General features: G+C 47.3%; 1 protein-coding gene across 1 annotated transcript in view; it reads right to left on the bottom strand.

The window, feature by feature from the left end:
* The window catches only part of CACNA1B (calcium voltage-gated channel subunit alpha1 B), a 225,976-nt gene that overhangs the window by 58,007 nt on the left and 142,612 nt on the right, over positions 1–25,357 (bottom strand). Inside the window, exons 18-24 of the mRNA XM_086858660.1 lie at positions 25,015–25,132; positions 21,602–21,669; positions 17,026–17,132; positions 9,917–9,979; positions 4,529–5,353; positions 3,206–3,432; positions 1,477–1,597 (exon numbers count right to left, since the gene is read on the bottom strand). Of these exons, the coding sequence (XP_086714786.1) occupies positions 1,477–1,597; positions 3,206–3,432; positions 4,529–5,353; positions 9,917–9,979; positions 17,026–17,132; positions 21,602–21,669; positions 25,015–25,132 (1,529 nt within the window). The remainder of the gene's footprint in view (positions 1–1,476; positions 1,598–3,205; positions 3,433–4,528; positions 5,354–9,916; positions 9,980–17,025; positions 17,133–21,601; positions 21,670–25,014; positions 25,133–25,357) is intronic.

Raw genomic sequence — 25,357 nt, 5'->3', positions numbered from 1 at the left:
GGAAAAGCTGCTGAGCCAAGAAGGAGCTCCCTGGAGGCAGCCAGAACACCTGGGGGGATGCAGCTGGCTCTGCACCTTGCCCACAGGAGGAAAAACAAGCTGCTGACATCCTTGGGACTCTGGGCTTTGGCTTGTTATTGCCCCTTGGCTTGCTTGTAACACGTTTTTATCCCCAGTGAATTTGCTTCTTTCAGCACAGGTTTTTTTTCTGGGGGCAAGTGTAAGCTGGAGGAAGCTGAAACAACAAAGCAACTCAAAGAACCCCCAGATCTTGGACTCTGAGGCTCAGGAGGTCCTAAATGGGATGAGAGGGGAAAGAAAAGAAGAAGGAAACAAGGAAATTTTGCTGCTTCTCAGCTCAGAGCCCCTGGGCTCAGCACCTCTCACTCCTCACCCAGCCATGCTGCCTCAGCAGATCTTTCCCAGCTCATTTTTGGTGGTCATTTCACAGCAAAAAGACCAAATATTAGGAAAAAAACCACTTCCATATCCCTCCAGACAGAGGCCAAACCCCATAATCCAAATTTGGCTCCCCAGGTCATGGTCCCAATGCTGCCAGAGCTCCAGGAGCCAGCTGGGATGCCCGGGGTGGGATTGTTGGGGTGTCTGTCAGTGATCCTGGTGGGTCCAGCCCAGCTCAGGAGATTCTGGGATGCTGTTCAGGGTGTGGGATGCTTCCACCAGAGGGGCTTTTGGATGTCAGAGCTGAGAACTCAGAGCCTGTTTTGTTCCACGACTCCACAGATGTCACAGTCCTCAGCAGCAGGAGGAGAGCTCATCCTCCTCTTCAATCCAGCTGCCAAGGAAGGGCTCAAGTTCCCCTTTGGTGTACAAGTTTATCTGAGCCAGAGAGAAACCTCTGCTCCAAGGGGACCTCCAGAAGTTCCAATCATCCTCCCTTAAAATGTTTAAAATAACTCACAGCCCTTCATGTCACAGCAATTCCATCCCCTCTCCCTGCTGCTCCTGCAGCCCTCCAGAAGAACAGATTCAGAATTTCCGGGCTTTGGAAATTTGGAAATTTGCTCCCCAGGAGGCAGGAGGAAATCCAAAAATCCCAGCAGATCCCACAGGCTGTACTCCCAGCCTTGGCAAAAAAAAAATATCCAGGTTTCCCCAGAAGTTCAAAGTTTGCAGTGACACAAAGCCACTTTATGGAAAGAACAGGAATTCCAGCTGAGGAACCTGCAGGAATATTCTGGTATCCAAATTGCCCTCAACCTGCTATTCCTGATAAAATCTTTTCCCAGCAGTAGCTGTGCTCCTGTTTTTTGGGATCTACATCAGCAGGGTCTGCCCTAAAAAAAATAAAGCATTTTCTTTTCCCTGTTCTGATAATTTATCCCCAACAGAATAACAGTGTCTGGCCCACAGAAAAAAGCTTTTATTTCATGTCCCAGTGTGTTTTCAGAGATGAAAATCCCACTCCTGTTATTGTAGCACCTGGAACCCGTGGTTGGTGTTTGAGGAACTTACGGGTTTGTGGGACTGAGGATGAACATGGAGCTGTAAGGCAGGATTGGTTTAGGCCCATTTTTCGTCAGGTCATCCACGTCTTTCTTCTCCTCTGATTTGCTTTCAAACTCCACATTGTTCACTGGGAATTCAGGGAGAGCACAAAGGAGAGGGTTAAAAATGGAGCCTGGAACAGCTGGAAATGCAAAGAGTGCAGCTGGGAGAGCAAAGAGCCTTTGGGAGCGCTGATTAAACGGGATGAACAATCATTGCATCATTATCGCTCCGGAGTCAGGCAGCTCTGCCCCTCCACTGATCAGCCAGGAAATGAAACCATGAGCTGATTGATCCCAGAGCTGCCAAACTGGGGCTGGAAAACCCATCCCAAAGAGCAGGAATTCTTAGGGAGAGGGGTCAGCTTGAAAGAAAATGAAAAGTCTGAGCAGTCTCGTGGAGCAGGAGCACAACTGGCTCTGGAACACATAAAGAGCAGATTCATGGATGAGGTTTAATAATCTGGGGGCTGAACTTCCCAGAAATAGGAAAAAAGACCCGGAAAGGATTTCTTGGACCCCCCTGAGCTGTGCCTGCATCGTGCACCTGGGTTTGGTCAGAGCTCTGTGTGAAAAGGTGTGCAGCTCCATCCTGCAGCAGGTTTTGGGATCTCCTCTGAGATTCTTCCCAAGCTCCCTCCCAAAGGTTGGAAATTCTCCCATTCTCATCCTGACTTCACTTGCAGGGTATTTATGGGATAATTTACTGAAGATAATCTCCTGTCTATGAACTGGGTAACATTTTATGCTGCAAATTCTCTTCTTGGACATAAATAAATTAGAAAGGCTCTTCCATTAATTCTCTGGGCCTGAAGTCCAACAATCCCACCCTTTGGAATGTGTTCAGTGCAGGGCTGTTATTACTTTTTATTTTATTTTGCAAGAAAATGACATTTCATTGTGTTTGAGTGACATGTTCAATAAACTCCTTATTGCATCTCCAGTCAGATCCAGAGGAAATGGCCAGGAAAGGGAGAGGCTGATAAATTGTGATTGACAGGAACTCAGCATTGCAATATAGGAAAATTACCATTGAAAAGGGGGAAGAAGGGAGAAAGAAAGAAAGAAAACAAAAAAAAAAAAAAAAGAAAGGAAACATAAATCTTGTGGCTGACAAAAAGCACAGAGTCCCTGCCAGATCTTGGCTGTGCCTCTCGGAAAGCAGAGTCCTGACAGCCTGAAGTTTAATGTGGACCTCTTGGATTTCACCCTGGGATTCTCCTCAGCTCCCCAGGCTGTTCCCACCCTGCCAGGGATCAGCCCCAGGGTGGTGGCAGCAGGCTGGGGGTGCCTGGGCACAAGGACCTTGGAACCATCTGTGCTGACAGAGCCAGAGAGCTCTGGAGGAGGACAGGGAGGGTGGATCTGCTCCAGCTGTGATGCAGAGGATTGTTAAAAGCTCTGGAATGTCACAGGATCCCAAAGCAGCAGGATCACACATGGATGTTGCTTTCCCTGCTCCTCCACCTTTCCCTTCCACAAAGGGAGTGGCCTGGGGGAATCTCCAGGGAATGTTGGGTGTTCCAGAGCCACCAGGCAGCCAGGAACCCTGGCTGAGTTCCTGCAGTCCGTGTGGCAATTACAGATCCTCTCTCACCAAGTTCCCTGCCTGCCTCTCCCGAGGATGGAGAGCCCCCATCACCCCTTGGACATCTGGATTTCCTGGCAGTGGAAAAGCAGAGGACAAAGGCACTCACTTGGAATGACAGTGGTTTCCCCTGGAGGGGCAGTGATGGTGACAGGGATGTTCACAGTGGTGGTTTTGTCCAGGGGGGGCTGAATCATCCTCGTCACATTCTTCTGGTTGTCGGCATCCTCGGGCTGCTCAGGCACCTTCTGCAGGTAAGTGCTGGGCAGGGTGTGCACAGGGACACTGCCAGGGCCACTGCCACTGCCACTGGCCTCCAGCTCACACTGGTTCTCCCTAGGAAAAAGCAGGATTTGTTCAGTCCGACCCGGGAAAAGTTCAGAGAGCACATCCCTGAGGCTGCACCTCGTGCTGGCTTTGTTTCCTCCACAGAAATCCTTTGCAGGACAAGATCTGGCAGCAAAATTTGGGATCTTTTCCTCTGAGACGTCCCAAGCCAAACCCCAATTCCAGCATTAGGAGGGGGCTCTGGCTCTGGACATCCTGGGGTCACTTCAATGATTCCATGAGCCACCCCCCAGAGCAGACACACTCTGCTCCCTAAGGCTCTCCCATGCCTCATTTAAACCTGGTGATTCTCTTTTCCAGCTTGGAACCCTTCTGGAACGTGGCTGTCAGCAGCTAAATGGCTCCTGCTCTCCTCTGCAGCAGCAGCTCTGCTCCAGTGAGGAGGAAAGGGAGCCCGTGCACATGAGCACGCTGAACAGCAGGCACAGTGTTTGAAAATTCAGCTGAAAGGAAGATAATTTAGACAGGAAAATTATTATCTCAGTGCCACTCACGGCTCTCCACGGTGACATGAACTCTATTCTAAAGAATCCCAGTGCAATTTCTTTTCCATCAGACTAATAAAGCTGAAAAGGCAATCTATCCTTCTTTATTAACTACTCCAAATGCTTCACCAGGGCTGTTTTTCTCACTTGACTTACATAAGAATTAAAGCAAATGGGGGCTATCGTTGCTCTTAATGGAAGAGGCCACGTGCTGGAACAACTGGTGGTGCAGCTGAAGGCTCCCCATTAAAAATGAAAATCAAAGGGCTGTAAGCAAGGCTGGCTGAAATTTAAAAAATGTCCCTCAGGAGCTTTCTTCAGAAGCTGGGAAATTCTCTGCTCCACTTGGTGTCCTACAGGGTCTGTTGGTGTTTACAGCAAGGATATTTCCTGCCTTAAACCTCAGCTCTTTTACAAACCAAAATGGTCTTTGGGAGCCTCTGTCAGTGCTGGCCGAGGCAAAAGAGATCTGTGGGTTGTGGTGGGAGCTGGTGTGGGGACAGGGACAGCAGGGAGGGCCACAAGGGATTTTCTGGAACACATCTGGGGTTTTGTGACCCCTGAACTGACCCGGGCAGGGTCTGGCAGCACTCACTCACTTGGGCTGGTGATTCCGGTGCTCCTTCTCGCCAGCCTCCCCTTCCTTCTCCCCGCTCTCCTTCTCCACGGACTCGTAGGTGGACAGCGCCCTGTTCCTGAGCCGGTGCCTCCGGTGGGGCTCCTCTCCGTTCTCCCCCTTGGCCGAGGGTTCTCCATCCCTGTTCCCCGAGCGGGACCCTCCGCGGTGCCGGGAGCGCCGCTCGCCCCGGCCGCTGTTGGCGGTGCCATTGCCCTCCTTGCCCGGCCGGTCTGAGGAGTGCCGGTGGCTGCGGTGCCTGCGATGCTCCTTCTCAGCCCCTTCCTCCACCGAGCCCCGCCGGTGGTGCCTCTTCCCCCCTTCCTGCCCCCTGCTACGGTCGCTTTTCCCTTCCTTGCTGCCCCCTTCCACCTCCTTGCTGCGGCTGCGGTGCTGCCTGTGCCTCTCCTCCTTGTTGGCCGGCCCGGTTTCACCGCTCTCATCCTTGGTCACGTCTCCCTTCTCCTGCTCTCCCAGCTTCTCCTTCTCCCGATGCCGGTGGTGCTTCCGTGGCGCTTCTGCCCCATCAGCAGAGGTGGTTTTGGGGTGCTCCACCACCTCCTGGACATCCACGGGGCTCAGCTTGGTGATGTTGTTCCTGCCTTCGCTGCGGGGCTCCACCACCAGCGGCCGGTCCAGGTGCGTTTTCATGTCCGGTCGGATGTGCAGGGTGGTGGCGTAACGCACCCGCTCCTCGGGGTCCAGCTCGTTGTACAGGGCCTCGCAGCTGGCTCGGAAGTTGTGCATCCTGATCTGGCTCGTCCTCTGCTCCCAAACCGACTTGGATTTGGAGGAATTCTGCTGCTTGCTAAGGGCGGGAGAAAGGCGAGAAGTCAGCACCCGGCTTGGTGGCAATTCCCTAAATACCGACCGGAAAATAAAGAGGGAATTTTCAGCTGAGGTGGGGAATTAGAGGGTGGAACCAAAGGAGTAACAGGGATGGAGAGAGAACATGAGCAGGGAAAGCCAGCAGGATCATCCGTGTTAGTTTGCCCACACATTATGAGATCAGCCCTCTGGAAAGGAGTTATTCTGCGTTTCGGAAATGTGGAAGCCTCGGGAATAGTCTGAAGGATTAAAACGTCAGCACACAAAAATCACACACCCCAGCCAGAGCTTTGGAACAGCCCACAAAGCTTCCCAAAATTAGCAGCACTTTTTTCCCCACCTGGAAATAGCTGGATGAGGAAATTAGCGGTGAGCAAGAGAAGTTAGATCAGCAAGAGGAGCAGGGAAAATGAAACGTGTCCCTGAGGATCTGAGCCTGCCACCAGCCCCTTCCCCTTCCAGCCAGCCCCAGGGGTTGTTCTCCTGGGATTCAGGGCTGATCCTCAGCCCAGCTCTGGCACGAGCTGTGTCACTGCAGGAGGGGTTTTGCACTCGTGTTCCAGTTCCACCAAGAACATCAATCAGCTTTTAAACGATCTCTGAGCTGTTCCCACTGCCCATCACTCAGGGCTAAGCGAGAGGTGCTGCCAGGGAACTGCACCCCTGAGAACCTGCAGGATGCAGGCAGAGCACTCATCAACCCAGCCCGTTCTGCTCGGATCCCTGTGTTAAACATCCCAACCTGCAATTTCCCAGCACCTGGAAATGAGCTGCATCCCTAACGCTGACACAAGTCACGGAGGCGAGCGCCAAGAACTCCGGCACAAAGCCTCCCGCTGGCTCTGGGCACCAGCAGCTCCAGAGCAGGAGCTGCAGAGGCAATGACTGCACAGCCATTCCTCTTTCCACAGGGAAAACACTCCAGAAGTTTTTTTTTAAAAAGGCAAATCAGGATATTTATGAAGCGCGGTAAAAACCCAGTCAGGAAAACGCGGCGCCTGTGAGCTCAGTTCTTACTGTGAATTGAGGGAACTGACAATGGTCAAATAAAGAGATTTTTAGGCTTCAGGCATTAGCTTGAGCCTGTGTGAAACCAAGTCACACAAGGGTGTGACACACACTGGCATGAGGAATCATAAGGAAGAATCCAAACAGTCCCTGGAGAGGGAAAACAACCTCTGCAGGTGTTGTTCGGATCCTTTTTGTTTTCTTGCAAGAAACAGTCAAGGGCTGTTGTTCCCAACTGTCCAACACTGGTGATCTGTTGGTTTAATGACAATGAGAGTTTTACCTCTCAGACCTGTCTATAAAAGATCTGGAATAATAAAACTTGCTCTCTTGTGCAACCTAGAAGAGAGTCTGTGTTGTGCCTCTGAAGTTCCTGATACAGCACAGCAAATTCTCCCTCCAGAGCAGTGAGGAGCATCCCAAATCCTGTGATCCCAAGTCCTGTCATCCCAAATCCTGTGATCCCAAATCCTGTGATCCCAAATCCTGTCATCCCAAATCCTGTCATCCCAAAACCACCAGTCAGGAGCCAGAGCCAGGGCACAGGGGCTGCTGAGGGAATGGGGGAGAAGCACCCGAGCAGGATGGGCTCTGTGGGGACAGCACTGGGAATTCCAGAGCCAGAGCAGCAGCAGGAAGTGGCAGCTGCTTGTCCAGCTGGATTTACCCAACCCCAGCTCTCTCTGAGTCCCCACAGACACTGAGCTGGGGGATTTGTGGCAGCTCCTCCTCCCCTGGCGCTCTCTGGGCACAGGGACAGCCTGGGAGCTGATTTATGGCACCCCTTAAAACAAAGCTTCAGCCCAGCTGCCTGCCCAGGAGGAGATGCAGAGCAGGGTTTAGAGATGGAAAAACATCAACGGGGCAAAAATGAATTCCTCTACTTCCCCCCTCATTTGGGGCAGTGAATTCTGCACAAATCGGGGCAGGCACAGCCCAGCTACAGCATGAGCAGTAACAGTTTTATCTAAACTGATCAAAAAGAGGATTTGTGATAACAAATATCTACACCACCAAAAAAAACCCCACAAAAAACCATAATGCCAACTCCTCATCTGAGCCCTGCTCACTGCTGGCTGCTTAAAACCCTCCTGAAGCCGTTAAGAAAATCGTCCTGGAAATCACTCCTGACCTGCTGACATCCTCCAAACACTGCTGGGAATTCATTGCTTTATTCCCCATCCCACTTTCAGGAATATTTGGAGGCTCTGCTCCATTCCCAGATCTTCCAGGCAGGAGGTACTGCTGGTACCAGCTGCACTGGTTTTCCTCGGATTAAAACACCAACAAACTCCTGCCTGTGGCTGGAAAGAAAACCCCACAATTCCTGAAGAATCAAATAAAATTCATATTAATGAATCAATGACTAATATTGGTTTAAATAAAAACTACAGCCACTGTGTGGTTTGTTTAAGAAAGATAAGTGTATTTTTAGTCAGATTCTAATCTTAGGGTGCTCCTTAATGATTCAAGATTTTGTTCCCATAACCTTTGAAATCGCTGCTGCACTTCATGGAAATCCTTAAAAATTTGCTGCAGTAAATAATGAATGAAAGCAGCCTATGGAAAGATAATAATTCAATGTTAAAAATAACCACACATTACAGGGTGGCTGTGAAATTCTGTGTTTCAGATAAAAGGGAATTTGTTGTTAAAATGCAACGAAACCTTTCCACTCAAATCCTATTTTCTGTTCACGAGCTCAGGGTTCATAAACTGCACATTTCCATTTTCCACTTGGGAAACACAATGGGATGTTTTACTTTGGGCTTGGTGTGCACAGAGCCCAATGTTTTATCTCTCTGTGAGCTGCTGAACTCAGCTCTGGTGTTTAAATAAATGTGTTTTCCCAGTGAACCTGGAGTGTTTCATCACCTTTTTTTATCCTTCTGAGCTCCATCTCATCCCTGAGCTCCCTTGGGAGAGGCTCCGAGCATTCCCACAGAGCTGGAGCATCACAGACACCAGAAACAAGGTGCAGAAAACACTTTCTCAAGTGTTGTTGTTATCTCTGAGGGGAAGAATTATCTTGGTTTGAGGTAATTATTCTCCAAATTTATTCTTGAATTTGATTTTGGTTTTAGAAATGCCAATTTATAGATAATAAAGCACGTTATTTTTCTATATCATTACATGAAATTTAATAAGTTGACATATAAACTTTGTCTATTTTTATATATTTATAAACTAGATTATTTTGATATTGCAGCTTCACTTTAGAATTTGACTTAAGAACATGGAATTTGTCACATCCACGACTGGCAGCCGTGGATCCTAATAAAAATAAAGAGCAATACAAAGAAAACCTGAAGTTCCTGGTTTGGATTTCAGCACCCATTGCAATTTAAGGATTCATCTGAAAATTTCAACGCCCCACAACTCTTGGAACTATCAGAAAACTCCAGCACAATTATTCCCTTGGCTGTGTGTCATCACATATGAACTGTGAGCCACCACAACAGCTCAGTCCCATCACAGAAGTTAAACTCATACAAAGCAATGAATTATTTTAAATAAAACTTGTCCAAGTTGTGCCCAAGGAGCCCCAAAACACCCTGGGAAATACCAGGGAGGAAAAGCTGCTGGAAAACCTCCTCGGCTTCACAGTGCCTGGGTCCCTGCCGTGGGGCCAGGACAATCCCCCAGGCTGGAATTGCACTTACTTGAGTCTCCAAAAGCATTAAAGAAGAAAGACAAGGTCACACAGGTCAAGGATAACGCAAAGGACGCGGGACGGGAGCTGGTGAGGAGTTTTTGGGGTTAGTCAGCAGCAGTCATGATGTTTTTACCAACCTGCTCGGTGTCAAAGCACACCCTGACTCACAGCACAGCCAGCAGGCTTGGATTGGGAGGAAGCACATGGGTGAGAGAGAGTTTTCCACTGTGTTTGCTCAACTCCAGCTCCAGAGGAGTTGCCAAGTGCCTCATTTGGACAAAATCTGTCGCTTTAAGCTCCAGCTCAAGAAGGTCAGAGAGCAAAGACATAACCAGCTTTTCAAGAGTTTTCCAATTTAGTCTCACTTGGACCCCGTTTCCAGAATTCTTTTGAAGTCCTCCTCCAGTTTTCCCTCCAAGAGAGCTCTCCTGGTTCTCCCACTGAACCCAGAGTGCAAACACTGGTGGAACATCAAAGCCAACAGCCCAGCACAGAATAAACACAGAGAACAGAAAGAAATACAAGTGAGAACAAGACAAACCATCAAACGAGGGGGGACAGGAGAAGAGAGGACAATAGAGGAGAAATGATGGGAAGGAATGAAGGGAGAAAAATGGAGGAAGGAAGAGGGAGGAAGGTCACAGTTGACGTATGAAACACAGGAGTTGCTCACAAATCACAAGCATCAAATGAAAATGACGCCTTCCAGTCCCTTCCCTGGATGTTGGTCTGGAGGCTTTCCACAAATGATGGGAACGATTTTTGGGGGAGAAAAACAAAAAACCACGGGGAGAGTGAAGGCACCAGGAGAAGGGGAAGGTTTCTAGAGGTCTAAATGAGAAATCCACTTAGTGAATATCGTAACAGAGAGCAACTCACGGTGAATTTACGCTGGAGACTGACGAGCTGCGAGATACAGTACCTCGAGTTTGCTTTACAAAACTGCACATGCAAAAAAACAAAACAAACAAAGAAAACAAAAAGTGAGAAAAGAAAAAGCCGAAAAAACAAACAAAAAACCAAACAAAGAAACGAAACAAAAAAAAAAACCAAACCAAACTAGCAGAGAAACCATAAGAGACATCGGGAGGAGACTCGTACAGGCCGTGTCCTGTCGGATGCAGACGGGGAGGAGACCGGGCAAGCTCCAGGATTGTGGAAGCCATGGACACACCACCCTCTGGAGAACGGGGACACAACCAAAGAGTTCAAAACGGAACCAAAAGGGAGCCAAAAGGAAAAGGAGACCAAAAGGCACGCGGTGATCTCGGGGCTCCGGTGGTACTCACACCGCCAAAGTCCTGCGGGAGCCACCTCGGGGGAGCTCTGGCTGGAGCCACGTGGGGATTGTGCTGCAAATCCTCGTTTCCAACTGGAGCAGGATGCTAATTCCTGCTCTTGGCACCAGGGCAAGGGCTGGGCAGAGGAGCTTAGGCTCCAAAATCCACCTGAGCTGCAGCAGATGGTGCCAGGCGACTTCTCTTCGGTGTCTGCCTCAGAGCAGCTCTTTGGAGGCACCTTCCTCCCTCCTGGGACAGGGATTGGGATGGGCTCAGACTGCCCAGAAATGGGCACTGGGACTAAAACCAGCTCTGCTGCAGCAGGGCAGGGCCCTGGGGTGAGAGGAGCTTCCTGCAGCTCAAGGGATTTTGGCCATTCTCCTCCATCTCCTCCACACCATTTCTGTGGGGGTTCTAAACGTGGAAACGGCTGAATCACACAGGAAAGGCAGGAGATCCACGGAAAACCGGGATTCTAAATATCCTGATCCATCCTGGCTCAAGGCATTAATTTTTTCCTAGCTCTAAATGATCATTTTTATCGATCTACAGCATTCCCAAAACCCTCCCCAAGACTGAAAAAAAATCCCTTCACCTCCTGATTTGCCTTTTCAGCTGCAGCATTTTTCCTCCTGCTTTCACAAGATTTTAAATCTGTTAACAATCAATTCTAGCCAATCAGAAGGCCCAGTGTAAAATCTAATGTTCTTTGGGTATTACAGAGGTAAGTTTTAAATGTACATTTATTAAAATTAATGGATTGTTCTAAACAGGAACATTGGCTCAGATAATGCATATAACAAAAATCCAGAGGTTAAGAAACCAGGAGTGAATATAAGAAAAATTATGGGAGGCATCATAAAAGTTTTGCTTGAAGCAAATAATCTGCTGGGCAGCCAGGTGAAGTATTTTACTTAAACCTCAGGATTTTGGTGTTTGCTTGGTGTCAAATGAAATAGGAGCAGAGGCAGAGTGGGGGTGGCATGTCCTGCACGCTGGCCAAGGAAATGATTATTTCCAGGTTGCTCAAGCTGGGGAACTTTTTACTCTTTGGCAGCAAAATCCTGCAGAGAACAAGCCCCTGACTGCAGAAATTCCTCAGGCATAACCAAGAAATTCCTTTGGGAGAACTTGGGATGGAGGAGAGCACACAGGGCTGCCCTGATTTACCTGGAGTCAGCACCGAGCCCGTGCAGTGCGAGATTTGGGGTTCAATTGTTGGAAGCAGATGAACATCCCCCAGTGGGAGGCTGGGATGAACCTCCCTGTGCCTCCCTGCCTCGTGTGGCAGGATGGAGGCCACGCTCTGTCCTTGTCACCTGTGCAGGGAATGTGACACAAGTCCTGCAGCGCTCCGGGGTCACCGCTCTGCTCCCGTGGCTGGAGCCGCCTTTTTGAAAGCGTCAATTTGCCTGGAAGAGCCGTGTGTGAAACCACAGAGCCAGCACAGCCTCCTTTTCCAGGGCAAAATGACAGCAGGAGGTGATTTTCACTGGATGCTACTTACCAGGAAGGAGGGACAGAGCCCAGAGAGTGACTTTGGGTGCGGCTGAGCGACACCGACGGTGAGGACAGAAAGGAAAAGCCACGGGAGGAATCAGAACCTCACACACTGACACACTCCAGGGGAGGGGGAGAGGGGAGAAATCACAACCAGCAGGAGAAAAAGAACACCTCTTCTAATCTACACCCCCCAGCACAGCAGAGGGCACGGGCTGGGTGTTCAGGCTGTTCCTTGCTGGGTCCTGTTGGTTCTCCCAACAGAGAAATCAGCCACGCTACTCCCGAGACAGAAGGAAAACATGGAACCCCCGAGATGGAAAACCTGGAGAAACAGAGCAGTTCCCCCCAGACCTGTACAAAAGGGCCAGAGGAGTCAGGGTGAAGTGACTGAGGTGCCACCTTTGGTGGCTTCTCTGCCTTGCTCCCCCTGACAGGCGCTGTCCCCCATGGGACTGTGATTACAGCTCCCCTTCTGTGAACAGCCCCACGTGGGACCAGCAGAAAGCAGTCCTGGAGACAGAAGGAGGTCTTTGGAGGCTGGAAAGTTGTCCTGGGAAGCCCAAATAACTCTGGAACAGCAGTGGGCAAGGCGACAAACTGTGTTTAGGTCCGGTGCCCATGTCCAGGAGCTGTCTCTGCCGCTGCCCACAACGTTTCATCCACCACCCAAACTCTCCTCCCACCCAAAACTCACACCCGTGACTAAATGATTTCCTTGGATCTGGCTACAGTCTGTAATCCATTACCTCACGGAATTTAAAAGCCCCCTAACCTCGTAAATCACAGAGTACAAAAAGTTCCTCAGAGTGTGGCTACCTGCCAGGCTCCTACAAATTTGGGGGTGCTGAAAAATCGCTGTTGTAAGGTTTTTCCCCAAGAAAGGTGAGGAGAGGGAATGCTGTGGGTGCCAGGTGAGCCCCAGGCTGTGCCCAGTGGTGGCAGCCCCTTTTGTACGGGCCATTGGTGCAGCTCTGGCTGGGACAGGAAAGGCAAAGGAGGAACCCAAAAATGGGAATTCAGGCATCAGGCCAGGCAAAACCAGGAAAAACCCCCATGTTTGCTTTGGGGTCTTTGTGTGACCCACAGGGAGGAGCCTGAGGGTTCTTCCTTCCACTGGCAGTGGCAGCAAAAAGTGCTTTGGATATCCAGTGCCTTGGAATTGTCCCCTTGTCCCCTCTCCTCCCTGGTCTGGCTGCCAAGGAAGCTGCACCAATGGTTTGCCCTAAAAACCCCTGGCTCTGTGAAGCCCTTGAGGTGCAGAGGCTGAGCAAACGACACAGAGGGGCTGAACAAACCCAGAACTCACCTCCAGAAACAACAAAGCAAGGAAAACGCTGAACAGAAAACAAACAAACAAACAAACAAAAAAATCACAAAAAAATAAAAAATAATGAAACAATGGGCTCGAATCAAAGACATCTCCTGTCAGCATTGCAAACAGAGACAGAACCAATGCTTTTCATCCTAAATAAATCCTTCAGGGTAGAGTTCACCAGGTGAAAAAGGAGCTGTGGTCAGACAAATCTGTTCAGCTGAATCCCTCTGACGCAGGAGGGAATTTCTGGGAGCTCCAAACCAAGTGCAGGATGTTGTGCAAGATAATCAATCACTCCCCAGCACGGCAATGATGAGCCTGAGATCCCTGGGGTCCCTCAACCACAGCCCAATCCCCGGCTCCACCAGCATCCAGTTCCAGGTGGGAAGGTGAAGGTGCCTCCCTGAGCAGGTTGGAACACTGGATAACACCCAGTTCCTTGCATTTAGGAAATTATATTTGGTAACCAGCACAATAAATGGGGCTCAGAGCAGAGGAGGGGGGACAAGGGACAATTCCAAGGTGCTGGATGTGTAAATTTTATGGAGTTTGGTTAGGAGGGGTGGCTGGGGCAGGAGAACTGGTGATTGAATGATTCCCTTGGGTCTGGCTGCAACTGGAATCCATTACCTTGTGGAATTAAAAAAAAAAACAACAAACTTCATAAGCCAAAGAGTGAAAAAAATTCCTCTTCAGGCACAGCTCGCCCTGTACTGACATGGAAAAAATTCCAGAGGTGAAGGATCCAACACTGGGAAGAGCTGGAAGGAGGTTTAGGGAGAGCAGAACTGATGAGGGAAGGGAAGAAATCAGCACCTCAGCCCTGAGGCAGCACAACCAACGTGACTTTTTCACCAGGCTCAGCCCAGGGACAGCTTTGTCACCTCTGTGGGAGGTGGCTGAACACTGGGAGCACGAACATCGTGATTAAGAAATTGCAAGTCGTGGTGTTCTCTGCCACCAGCCTGTTTGGACTGACTCAAGCAGGGGAAATATCAATGATTTCAGAGCATCCATTCATGCCTGCTGTCAGAGAAATCAATTTTCACCTGGTGGCAAAATAACATTAAGCTATAAAACTAAAAAAAAAATAATCCTGAGGGGAAACTACAAATATAAATTGATTGGGTGGAGCCAACTTTGAGCTCAAGCCCAGTTTTCCAAGGCTGAATCCTACAGGGGTTGGACTGTCAGTTCTTTGTACCCCGAGTTTTACAGGCTACAGGTTTCTGTGATATTTCCAATTGCCAAAAATTCCATTTCTAACAATACCCAGCACTTTTGGCACGTGCAGCTCTGGATCTGATCTACCAGGACTTGCCATGGTCACGGCATCTTCACCCTCAGAGCACCGTGGGGATTAAGAGCAGGAGAAATGAAGTTTTGGGGTGGATTTGGGTTCCAAAAGATCCCTACTCAGCCCTGCTGCACTGGAGAGAGAGATCCAAGGGGTGGGGGCTGGAAACCATCTCCTTATTCAGGATTTAGGGGCTGCAAACCACCTCCCTGTCCAGGATTTAGGGGCTTCCAAGCCCCTCTGCAGCTCCCTGAGGATGAACATTCCATCCCTCTGTGGATTTGATCCTTGTGGGTCTCTCCCAACTCAGAATATTCCGGGATTTATGTAAAAAACGAATTGCTTTGACATGGATTCATAAAATCCCAGGGATCAGCAGCAGCCACCAATCCATCCAGCCCCCTCTTCCCATCTCCCAAAACATCCAACTCCTCCCTTGCCTGCTCCTCCAGGGCATCATCCCTTTGGGCATCAACCTCTGGACCTAAATCCTGCTTTTTTTCCCCAAATCAAAGCCCCTTGAGCTTTGTGAGTGGCCGTGGGAGGCTGTGCAAAACAATCCTTCCCATTGTGCTCACGGGAATTTTCACACAATCGGAGCAGGGCAGACTCAGCTGGAGGCAAAATAAGCAAAAATCCACATTTTTGCCCTCACTTTGAGTTGTTGTCACAAAACTCTCTTTGTGGTTTTGAAAACCTGGTGAAAAATCATGGGAAAAGGTGATTTTAGGCAATTTCAAGCAAGGAAGTGAGTTGGGCTTTTTTCCTGCTGATTTCTAAGAAATCTTCCCATGCAAAACACTTTGATTAAAACAGAAGCAAATAAGCACCATCATCAACTTGCATTTTAAAATACCAGAACCAAGAAATTCATCAAAGAGCTGGAGCAATTATCCTCATTTGACTTCTTTTCAAGGCTGGCCAGAAAATAATTGTAAGGAAAAAATGGTATTTAAAACTATCAAACAGCCAGAGCATAAATAGGAGCTGATTACAGCAGTAATGACAAAATAAAATGGTAAGAAGAATAAAATAGACAAATTAATAATATTCTTTTCCTTCACATGTAACAAACCGGCTCCACTTGGCCTTTTGTCTTTGCTAAAGTGGATTAAAGTCCCAGTAAAAAGAGATTTCCACCAAAGGAATCCGGCTGCAGTTCAGGTTTTTTTCCCATAAAATTGAGCAGGAAATTTCTTTATTTTATGCTTGAGCTTCTCCAGCCCTTGGAGGTCCCCCCTGTAAAATGGGTCTGGAAAATATCAGCAGCTCCCAGTAAAATGCAGGACCAAACTTTTTGGTGCTGATGCCGAAATTCCAGAAGAGTTCAAGGAACCTTTTCCAGCAAATCCTTGTGAGGTGTCCCGGGACAGAATCATGGAATGGTTTGGGTTGGAAGGAGCTGAAATCCCATCCCAACCTCCACCCTCCACCATCCCAGCTCGCTCCAAGCCCATCCAAACTTGGATATTTCCAGGAACCTGGACAAATATTTCCACCTACAGCTCGTTTTTGAAGTTGGAGAAGTTGGGCCCAAGGCAAAACTTTCCAAGGGTTTTGGTATCACTGAGCCTGTGCTTGTCCTCATCCATCTGAAAATTCCACAGGGATGTTCCTACCTCCAAAATGTTCATTTTGTTCCACCCAGCTCCTTCAAACAGCCAGGAAAGGGAATTGCAGCACATTTTTCAGCTACTTAAGAGGACACTTTTACACTTGAATTCTCAAAAATTAAAAAGTTATTAATAAAATAAATGATTAATTAAAATTAGTAGTTAAATTAAAATAATTAATAAAAAAACTCTTATTTAAAAATAGTTATTTCTGTGCACACACCCCTCCCCTCATTAAAAACCCAAAGTGGGATGTTAACACTTCACCTGGTGAAATCTATCCTGGGACAGCTTTAAATTTTTAATTAAAAAATAGAATAGAATAGAATAGAATAGAATAGAATAGAATAGAATAGAATAGAATAGAATAGAATAGAATAGAATAGAAAAATAAAATAAAATAAAATAAAATAAAATAAAATAAAATAAAATAAAATAAAATAAAATAAAATAAAATAAAATAAAATAAAATAAAATAAAATAAAATAAAATAAAATAAAATAAAATAAAATAAAATAAAATTTTGCAATTTTTAAAATTACTCAAAGACGAGGCATTACAAAGAGAACCAAACTGGAGGAAATCCTTCATTAAACTCCTAATTAAGTACCTGGCACTGAAAGATTTGGCCAGAGCTGGTGCAGGAGGGCTCCAGCTGGACACACCAGAAAAAAGGGAATTTTCTCCCAAGGAATCAAAGGGTGCTTGGGAAGCTCCAGCTGGACAGAGACACTGGAATAAAGGGAATTTTCTCCCAAGGAATCAAAGGGTGCTTGGGAAGCTCCAGCTGGACAGAGACACTGGAATAAAGGGAATTTTCTCCCAAGGAATCAAAGGGTGCTTGGGAAGCTCCAGCTGGACAGAGACACTGGAATAAAGGGAATTTTCTCCCAAGGAATCAAAGGGTGCTTGGGAAGCTCCAGCTGGACAGAGACACTGGAATAAAGGGAATTTTCTCCCAAGGAATCAAAGGTGCTTACGCAGCTATGGAGATGTTGGCTGCGGACATGGGGCTGACTTCGGCCACCTCCTTGGCCTTCTGCAGGGCCAGCTTCTGGTTGGTGGCTTCCTCCATCTCCTCCTCATCCTGTGGCACAAAAGCAAGAGGAATCAGGGAATAAATCATGGAACAACAGCAAGCAGAGCTCCCCAGAGCCTGGGCTGCCACTGGATGCAGGAATTTTAATTTAGGGTGGATTTCCCTGCAAGGAGCCCCAGGTTTGGCCCAAGCTGAGGTGGGAAAGGCCAGGCTTGGTCGAGAGGGATTTTTACCCTCACAAAACCTTCTTGGCTCTCCTGTCAAGCTTTGTGGAGTGCCACAGGTCTGGCCCTGCTCCCCCAGGGCGATGCTGGAGGGGAATCGTGATTAAAATAACGAGAGCAGACAGATCTCCAGCTTTGGCCTAGGAAATTAGAGAGATTTATCCACTCTGAATTCCATCTGCATAAACAGCTCCTCGCTCTGCCTTTGGTGCTGTTTGCTTCAGCTGGGCTCATTTGGAAACTGCTTTCCTTTTCTCCTTCAGAAGGAAAATTAAAAAAAAAATAAAAAGATGGGAAATTGATTTAAAAAGTCGTTACCATGTAAGTTTTTGGTTGTATTGTTGTTGTTTTTTTTTTTCACCCCTTTGCAAATATTTGCAATTCTATAACCAGGCCTGAATAAAAGACCTGCTGAGCAATTATGCAAAGTCAATATTTTTCAGCTGCCAAATTCCAGTAAATTTATCAAAGCTTTGGGAGCTCGTTGCAAATCAAGGGTGTTGGGTTTAATCCTGGCCCACAGCTCAGCCCCAGGACCCTGCTGGGGTGGGAAAGCAGCAAAGCACCCCTGGATTGGGATAAATTCACATTCATTGGGAAAGAAAAACCCATGGGGATGAGCAGAGAAAGGAATTAATTCCACATTTCCCATCCCAGGTTTGCAGGAGAGCAGGACTGGGGCAGACAGATGTTGTCACTCAGGTTGGGATATCCCAGATGTGTGTCCCCAAATCCTTCTGCCCCCCAGCTTTGCCCCCTGGGACTCAGCAACAACAATCCCAGAGTGGTTTCCACATAAATCCTTGTTTTCTACACAAATCCTTGTTTTCCCCACAAATCTTTCTTTTCCACAAGCAGCTCCTGTGAAGAAAATCAACTGTTCCCATCCCAATCCAGCAGAAATGTTATCCTCAGGACAAAAGTTTTCAAAGGAATAAGACCCCAATAAAAAAAAATAAAAATCTTTCAGGTTTTCCTTTCATCCTCCAGGTAAATTCAAGTTATTTCTTCCTCTGAGGGATCTCCAGCAGCCTGAAAACCAAAAGGCTGCTGATTTTCCTTTCTCTGCCCCTAAAGCACCAGGTGCAGGATTTAAAACCTCTTTTAAATCTGTGGTTTCTGCTCCATTCTCCCGGGTCCCTCTGTGATTCTGCTGGATTTGACATCCTGGAGGAGCAGCAAAACGCAGCTGCTCCTCGCTCAGAACCAGCTCAGTCCTCAGCAGATGCTGCCTTTATAATCTCCCTGTAGCTCCTTCCACGCAGATATTGCAGATGACTCCCAAAATTAATTCATTTTTGTACCTGATATTTCAAATTCCAGCTCCCACTGGAGCTCTGAGCAGCCCCATTTCAGCAGGGGCAGGTGTAGATAAAGCACCATAAGGACATCCCTGGTTTATGTCCTTTTCTCTTTTCTAGAGCTCTAAATCTTAATTTAAATTGATTTCTCACCATTTTTGGCGCCACCCATCACGATGTGCATCATTAACACTGAATTTTCTTCAATACATTCAGCCACTTAAAGCCTTTTCCATAGGGGAGCAGAGGGAAGGGGATTTATGGATGTTCAGCTCTTGGTTTGGCCACTCCCTTCAGTCCAGAATTCATGGCCATTCCTCAAGAATTTTATACAAATTTATATAAAATTCCCACATCCCTCAAACAAGGTTTTTATCCTGCTTTTTCGGGGATGAGAAAACACTTCCTGCTTGAAGATATTTAGGAAAATAAAGCCTCATTTGTGGTGGGTTTACACTCCAGTTTAATGAGGATGAAGCAGGAGCTGCTTGATGCCACCAGAGACGTTCTGGGTGATCAGCAGAGAGAACTGAAAAGCAAATTTTGGGGGCAATTGTAGATTCCACTCTGAGTAAGTGAACAGGGAAAAAACAAACTGTGGATACATTGAAAAAATCCTTAAGGTGTAAGAACCCAAAGGGATTCAGGAGATTTCTCAGGAATCACAAAAAATTGGGTTTGAGCAAGGACAGAACAGGAAGAGCAGCAGAGGGACCTGGAGCAGATTTTCTTTTATAGATTGAAAGCAAAGGTGATGATTATTTATTTTAATTTTTTTTTCCCCAAGAAATGAATCATTCCTAAGCACTGGTGAGTTCTGTAACAGCCACAAGATGATCAAGCTGCAGTTAAATTTAGTCCCAGCCCTGAGAACTTCTCTTACGGGTCACAAAGCCCAGAAATGGTCAAAATGCCACATCAAGAAATCCAAATTAACATCCAGAAGTGGGGAAAGTTGAAAAGTTCCAGTCCTGAGGAAGGAAAGTTTTCTGTCTTCCCTAAACAGAGACAATTTCAATTGCTCCTGGATCTCCCACATTAAATTCCAGCACTGATCTCAATTAATTTCACAGAATAAATGTCAGGAAAGTCTCCTGGGACCAAGTGACTCCTGAGCAACTTCCTCGTATCTCTGGGGTATTTTTGGGGCTTGAATGATCATATTTACTCAGCAGGAAATCCCTCATTCTCCAGGTATGTGTCTAATCGAATTTTAGCTTTTTCCTCTTCTTTTGAAAGCCCCAGTGATTTGGGGGGAAAGATCATAAATAAAATTAAACTAAAAATAAAAATAAAAATCCCCAGGAGAGTCTCTAGAGAAGCTTTATGATTTTGGCAATGCTGCTGAATCCATCAATATTTAATTAGACTTTATAAACATCCCCAAAGTCAGGTTTCTAACCCTCCTTGTCAGCTGCTGAAATATTCACTAGAAAGCACTTAAAGGATTAAGAAAGAAGGAGGATGAGCTTCCTTTTATCCAAGAATTGTTGGGTCTCATCCCCCTCTTAGCACAAGCAAGGGATGCCCATAAATCTGGGAGGGTTTTTGCCTCCAGGCTGGAAATTTCTGTGAGCACAGGAACAGCTGAGCTGCTGAAAGGGGAAAAATTCCCATTTAAAAATAAAAATAAAATAAAATAATAAAAAAGGGAAAAGTTCCAAAACAACAGAGAGCCATTAAATAGAGCTCTGAGCTGTATTGGAACATTTATTTATTATTATTATTATTATTATTATTATTATTATTATTATTATTATTGCTATTATTATATATCATACAATATTATATATATTTATTAAATATTGTATTACATATCTTATATATTTCTATTATATTCTATTATGTTATGTTATGTTATATTATATTCTATTATGTTATATTATGTTATGTTATGTTATGTTATGTTATGTTATGTTATATCATATTATATTATATTATGTTATATTATATTATGTTATGTTATGTTATGTTATGTTATGTTATGTTATGTTATGTTATATTATATTATATTATATTATATTATATTATAATTTACTATTGAATAACTATATAGATTTTTCCCTAAAAACAAAACCCACCCTTGCCTGCTGCTGCCTCACTGGGCAGGGGTAAATAAATTAAATTTATAAAGTTATAAAACACAACCAGCCCAACGGGGACGCTGCTGCCTCTGTTCCCAGCAGGTCACTGCCCATGGCAGCAGCACAGGAATGGGTGAGAAAAGCTAAAAAGGTACAAAAAAACCCTAATCCTCCTCATAAATCCCCCTGAGCACACCAAAAAATGTGTAATAACCCAATCAAAACTGTGTAAAAACCCAAATACCAAGGGCAGCGCTCGCAGTCCAACCCTGGGCCTGAGTTGTTCTCCCTGGGGAATGCTCCAAACATTCTCCAGAAGGGATTTTCCAACAGAAATCTGCGTCCTGGTCCTGCTCTCTGATCCAGTAAAGCCACAGCAGTGTCGTTCCCATCCCCTGCCAGGACCTGCTTATCTTTCCCCATTTCTCTTTCACCTGGGGAGAGGCAGGAATATCCCAACATCTCCCCAGGTGCTCACAACAGCCTCTGCAAATTGTTTTGCCTGGAGCTGATTGGAAAATTTTAATTCTTTAATCCATCAGCAACCTCGGTGAGGTAAAGGGCCAAAGGAGCAAAGGAAATACAAAATATTCCCTGCAAGCTGAAGGGGAATAAACATCTCTGCAGTGCAAAGTGGCCAGCAGAGGTGCAAAAGCAGCTGCACAACTCCTGAATTTGCTCCTGTCTGAGCTTCCAATCAGCCAAAAAAAAAAAAACTATTCATTGCTTCTCCCCTGCTGTAAAAATCAGAAAATGAGAGCAACACCCACCCTGGCAGAAACCAAACACAAAACATTCCCTGCAACCTGAAATAAAGAAACCTGAAGGGTTCAACCCTCACAGGGGAGAATTGCAGTGGAAATTGCTCCCCAGAGGGAGCAGGGACACCCCTGGGATCTCCCACCTACCTTGGTCAGCTCCTGGGCGTTGGCCAGGTTGTCCACGGCGATGGCCAGGAAGACGTTCAGGAGGGTGTCTGTGGGAGCAGCTGAGGGAAAATCTCTTCACACAGCACAGACAGCAAATCCTCCCCACTGCCCCTCTCCCCCTCTCGGTGTTTTATGGATGATTTGCCACCATTCCCAGCGCTGGGTGCTGGGTGACACGTTTGTGTCTGGAGAAGGGGCAGAGGAGCAGTTTGGGACCTCCAGGCACCACAGCCTTTGGTTTCCCACCCCTCCAGCCCAGAAATGAAGTTTTCACCCTCATTTTTCCTTCTTGTTTAAAGGGACACCCAGTGGAGCTGAGGGAAATCGGTCATTTTAAGGCATTATATTTAGATTTTTATATACACAGAGCTGCATCCTCCCTGCCTGGCAAGCCCTGCAGGGCACAGAGCCCCGGGGTTTCTCCAGGAACCACCATTTCTCCTGCTTTTTTCCCTTGGAAGATGATTCCTCAGGGACAGAGGGAGGTTTGGGATGTGATGCCCATCACCTGCTGCTCCCCCCATCCCAGCAGGACAGCGAGGAGAGGGTGAGAACACCTGGATACAGAACAGGAAAATCTGGGATCATCACCCCTCAAAGAGCCAGGCACTCCTGGGCTGTGCTGGGGGCTCGGGTTTTTCCTTCTGGGGTGCTTCCAAAAGGTTGGAAACACTTCCAAGGCTCCTATCTGGGAATAAATGGCAACAAAACTCCCTCCCACACCTGCTGGACGTGGCTCGTGGAACACAGGCAACCCCTGGAAATGGAATTCATTCATCAGATCAGCCTGGCCTGATTCATTTCCAAGCACAGTTTTGGGTTTATCTGCCACAAAAAAAGGTCCCTCAGTCCTCTCTGCAGAGCTGGGGGATTCCCAGATTTCTCCCAAATTTCTCCCAGATTTCTCCCAAATTTCTCCCAAATTTCTCCCAGATTTCTCCCAAATTTCTCCCAAATTTCTCCCAGATTTCTCCCAGATTTCTCCCAAATTTCTCCCAGATTTCTCCCCAGCTCCAGGCTCTGGCTCAGGCTGCGTGAGCTGAGGCAGTGCCTGGAGCCAGGAATCATCTCCTGCCCAGGCCAGGGAAGGGCAGCACCCTCCAGGCAGTTCCTGCTTTGCTTTTCAGGCTCCTCTGAAGTTTTTCTTGGAGTTGTTTTTCCTTTTTTTTTATTGTCTCAACAGACTCCTCAATTTATCAATTAAGTGGATAACAGTGAACACAGGCATGGTGTAATTTCCTGGAAAATAGGCCAGATCCTGTTGTTACTTTAATCATAAAACTTTCATTAAACCACTTCTGGTTCCACACAGACTCGCTGGAAATGGAAACGTAACATGAGACACTTAAAAAACCAAGCTTTTCCTTGCCATGATCCACTGAAAAATTGACCAATTGATCAGTTGAAAAAGGGTTTCAAAGAACCAAAAATGGATTCCAAGGACAAGGGAGAGCTCCTGTCTGAATGAAAGGTGAGGGAGGGAATTCATGCCCTGCTCCTCAGAAGCACCGAGCAGCTCGGAGGTGAAAAGTCCCTCCCTCAGCTGTGCTGTCAAACCTGATTACAGCTTAATCTCATTTCCAAATGCCAAGCCCCGAGGATTTGGAGCTCTCCCTCCCTCCCTGCTCTCCCCTGACCCAGTTTTCCAGAGCTGGGTGTTTCTGGAAGGGGCAGTGCTGGCTGCAGTGAGATGTCTGAGCCTCGGGAATGGGATAAATCCCATGGAAACACCGGTGTGACAGGCACAGCTCCTCCCTGGCCCTGTTCCTCATCCTGAGGAGAGAATTCCAGCAGAACCAAAGGGCTGGGGCACTGCTGTGCCATCCGTGGGCACCAGAGTCATCCACGGCACCTTTGGCACCTCTGCTGGAGGAGCTCTGCCTTCAGCCCCAGTACTTCCCCCAGTTCACCCCTCCCTTTCTCCTACATCTCCAGCCCAAGAAAGACTCCCAGGAAAAGAGAAATGCTGGGGCTGGAACCACAGAGAAGGTCGGGAAATTTTCACAGGAGCTCCCGGGTGGAGCAGCAGCACTGGGAGTTCTCATCCCTCTTTGGGGTGTTCTCATCCCATTTTGGGGTGTTCTCATCCCTCTTTGGGGTGTTCTCATCCCATTTTGGGGTACTCTCATCCCTGTTTGGGGTATTCTCATCCCTCTTTGGGGTGTTCTCATCCCATTTTGGGGTGTTCTCATCCCATTTTGGGTGTTCTCATCCCATTTTGGGGTGTTCTCATCCCATTTTGGGGTACTCTCATCCCTCTTTGGGGTTTTCTTGTCCCACTTCGGGGTGCTCTCATCCCTCTTTGCAGGACAAAGCAGCCAGGGCTGCCTTGGCTCTGCCACAGTTCCTGAGCTTCCTATTTTAGGGATGCTCCTGACTCCACACAGCTCATGGCTGCAGCCACAGAATCACAGATTCAGTCAGGGAATCAATCCCACAATCACAGAATCAATCCCACAATCACAGAATCAGTCAGAGAATCAATCCCACAATCCCACAATCAATCCCACAATCACACAATCCCACAGTCACAGACACTGGGACAGGGACAGGGCCACCACAGCCCCCCTGCCCTCCTGGCTCTCCTCTTCACACCCATCAGGGAGCTGCTTTGTTTGTTTGTGTAGAAAACAGAAAATGGGAATTGTGTGTAATGTATAAAATGTAAAATAGAGCCTCCCTTCCCAAATCCCATCCCGGTGTCACTCTGTGTCCCTGGACCTCTGGGACACACCAGCTGACACCCTGGGACACTGGGGATGAAATCTCCCAGTCTGGTGTTACCCTCAAGGGATTTCCAGCTCTCAGAAGAACAAAACAGACACTTCATGTGCCAAGGCTTGGAACACTGAACACTCCCAGAACCTGAAACCCAGGATCCAGAATTAAAATGAAAGAGTTATGTGGAGATGAGATAATCTGGAGGATCTGGGACAGCTCAGCTGGTTAAGGTGCCCTAGGCAAAGGCACCAAAAGAATGGAGCCTCATCTCCACCATGATCTACTCACCTCCACCAAACCCATCTCAATCCTCCCCTGCCTGAAACCAAACTGCTTGTGAAGATATCCAAGCTCCTGCTCCGACCTGCCCTCAATTATTTCTCCCACAATCTAAATTAACTCTTAATAGAACATTTTCAAGGTGAAACACAACAATTAAAGAGAAATCTCTTTGAATTAAATTAAAAATTCTTACATTGCCGCAAGAAACGACACCAAGTTGGACAATTCACCTTCAGTGAGCAAAGCCGTGGCAATAAATTGGCTTTTAAAGGATGAGGCGGTGAGAATTTAGGGGAAACTGGGGGTTTCTAGCAGGGAAGGAATTTTGGGGACTTTGGAAGGGCTTTTGTGGGCAGGACTGTGCCAGCAGGGGTGCCATGGGAGGATACAGTTACCGAACAGGGTGAGGACGATGAAGTAGATGGAGGAGAACATTCCCGAGTGGACACCGCCCTGCGACTCTATCCCGTGGTACATCACAGCATTCCAGTCCTCCCCCGTCAGGATCTGCAGGGATGGACAGAGGGTCACAGACACAAACTGGGGCACTCTGACACCGACCCACAGACATGGGCAGGGCTCTGCTGCCATCCTGCCACTCCTCATCTCCAGCTGGCACCACTCCGAGCCTTTCCAGAGGAAATCAGGGAGCAGGGCACGGGTCTAGCACAGAACTCTGCTTTCCAGAGGCTCTGTGCTCATGGATGCTGTCTGTGTGTGTATATTTTGATT

Source organism: Cyanistes caeruleus, chromosome 20 (assembly GCF_971803275.1).
Source record: "Cyanistes caeruleus chromosome 20, bCyaCae1.hap1.1, whole genome shotgun sequence".
NCBI lineage: Eukaryota > Metazoa > Chordata > Aves > Passeriformes > Paridae > Cyanistes > Cyanistes caeruleus.
Note: the sequence above shows the minus strand (reverse complement) of the source record. Positions and strands in the feature narration are given on the sequence as shown.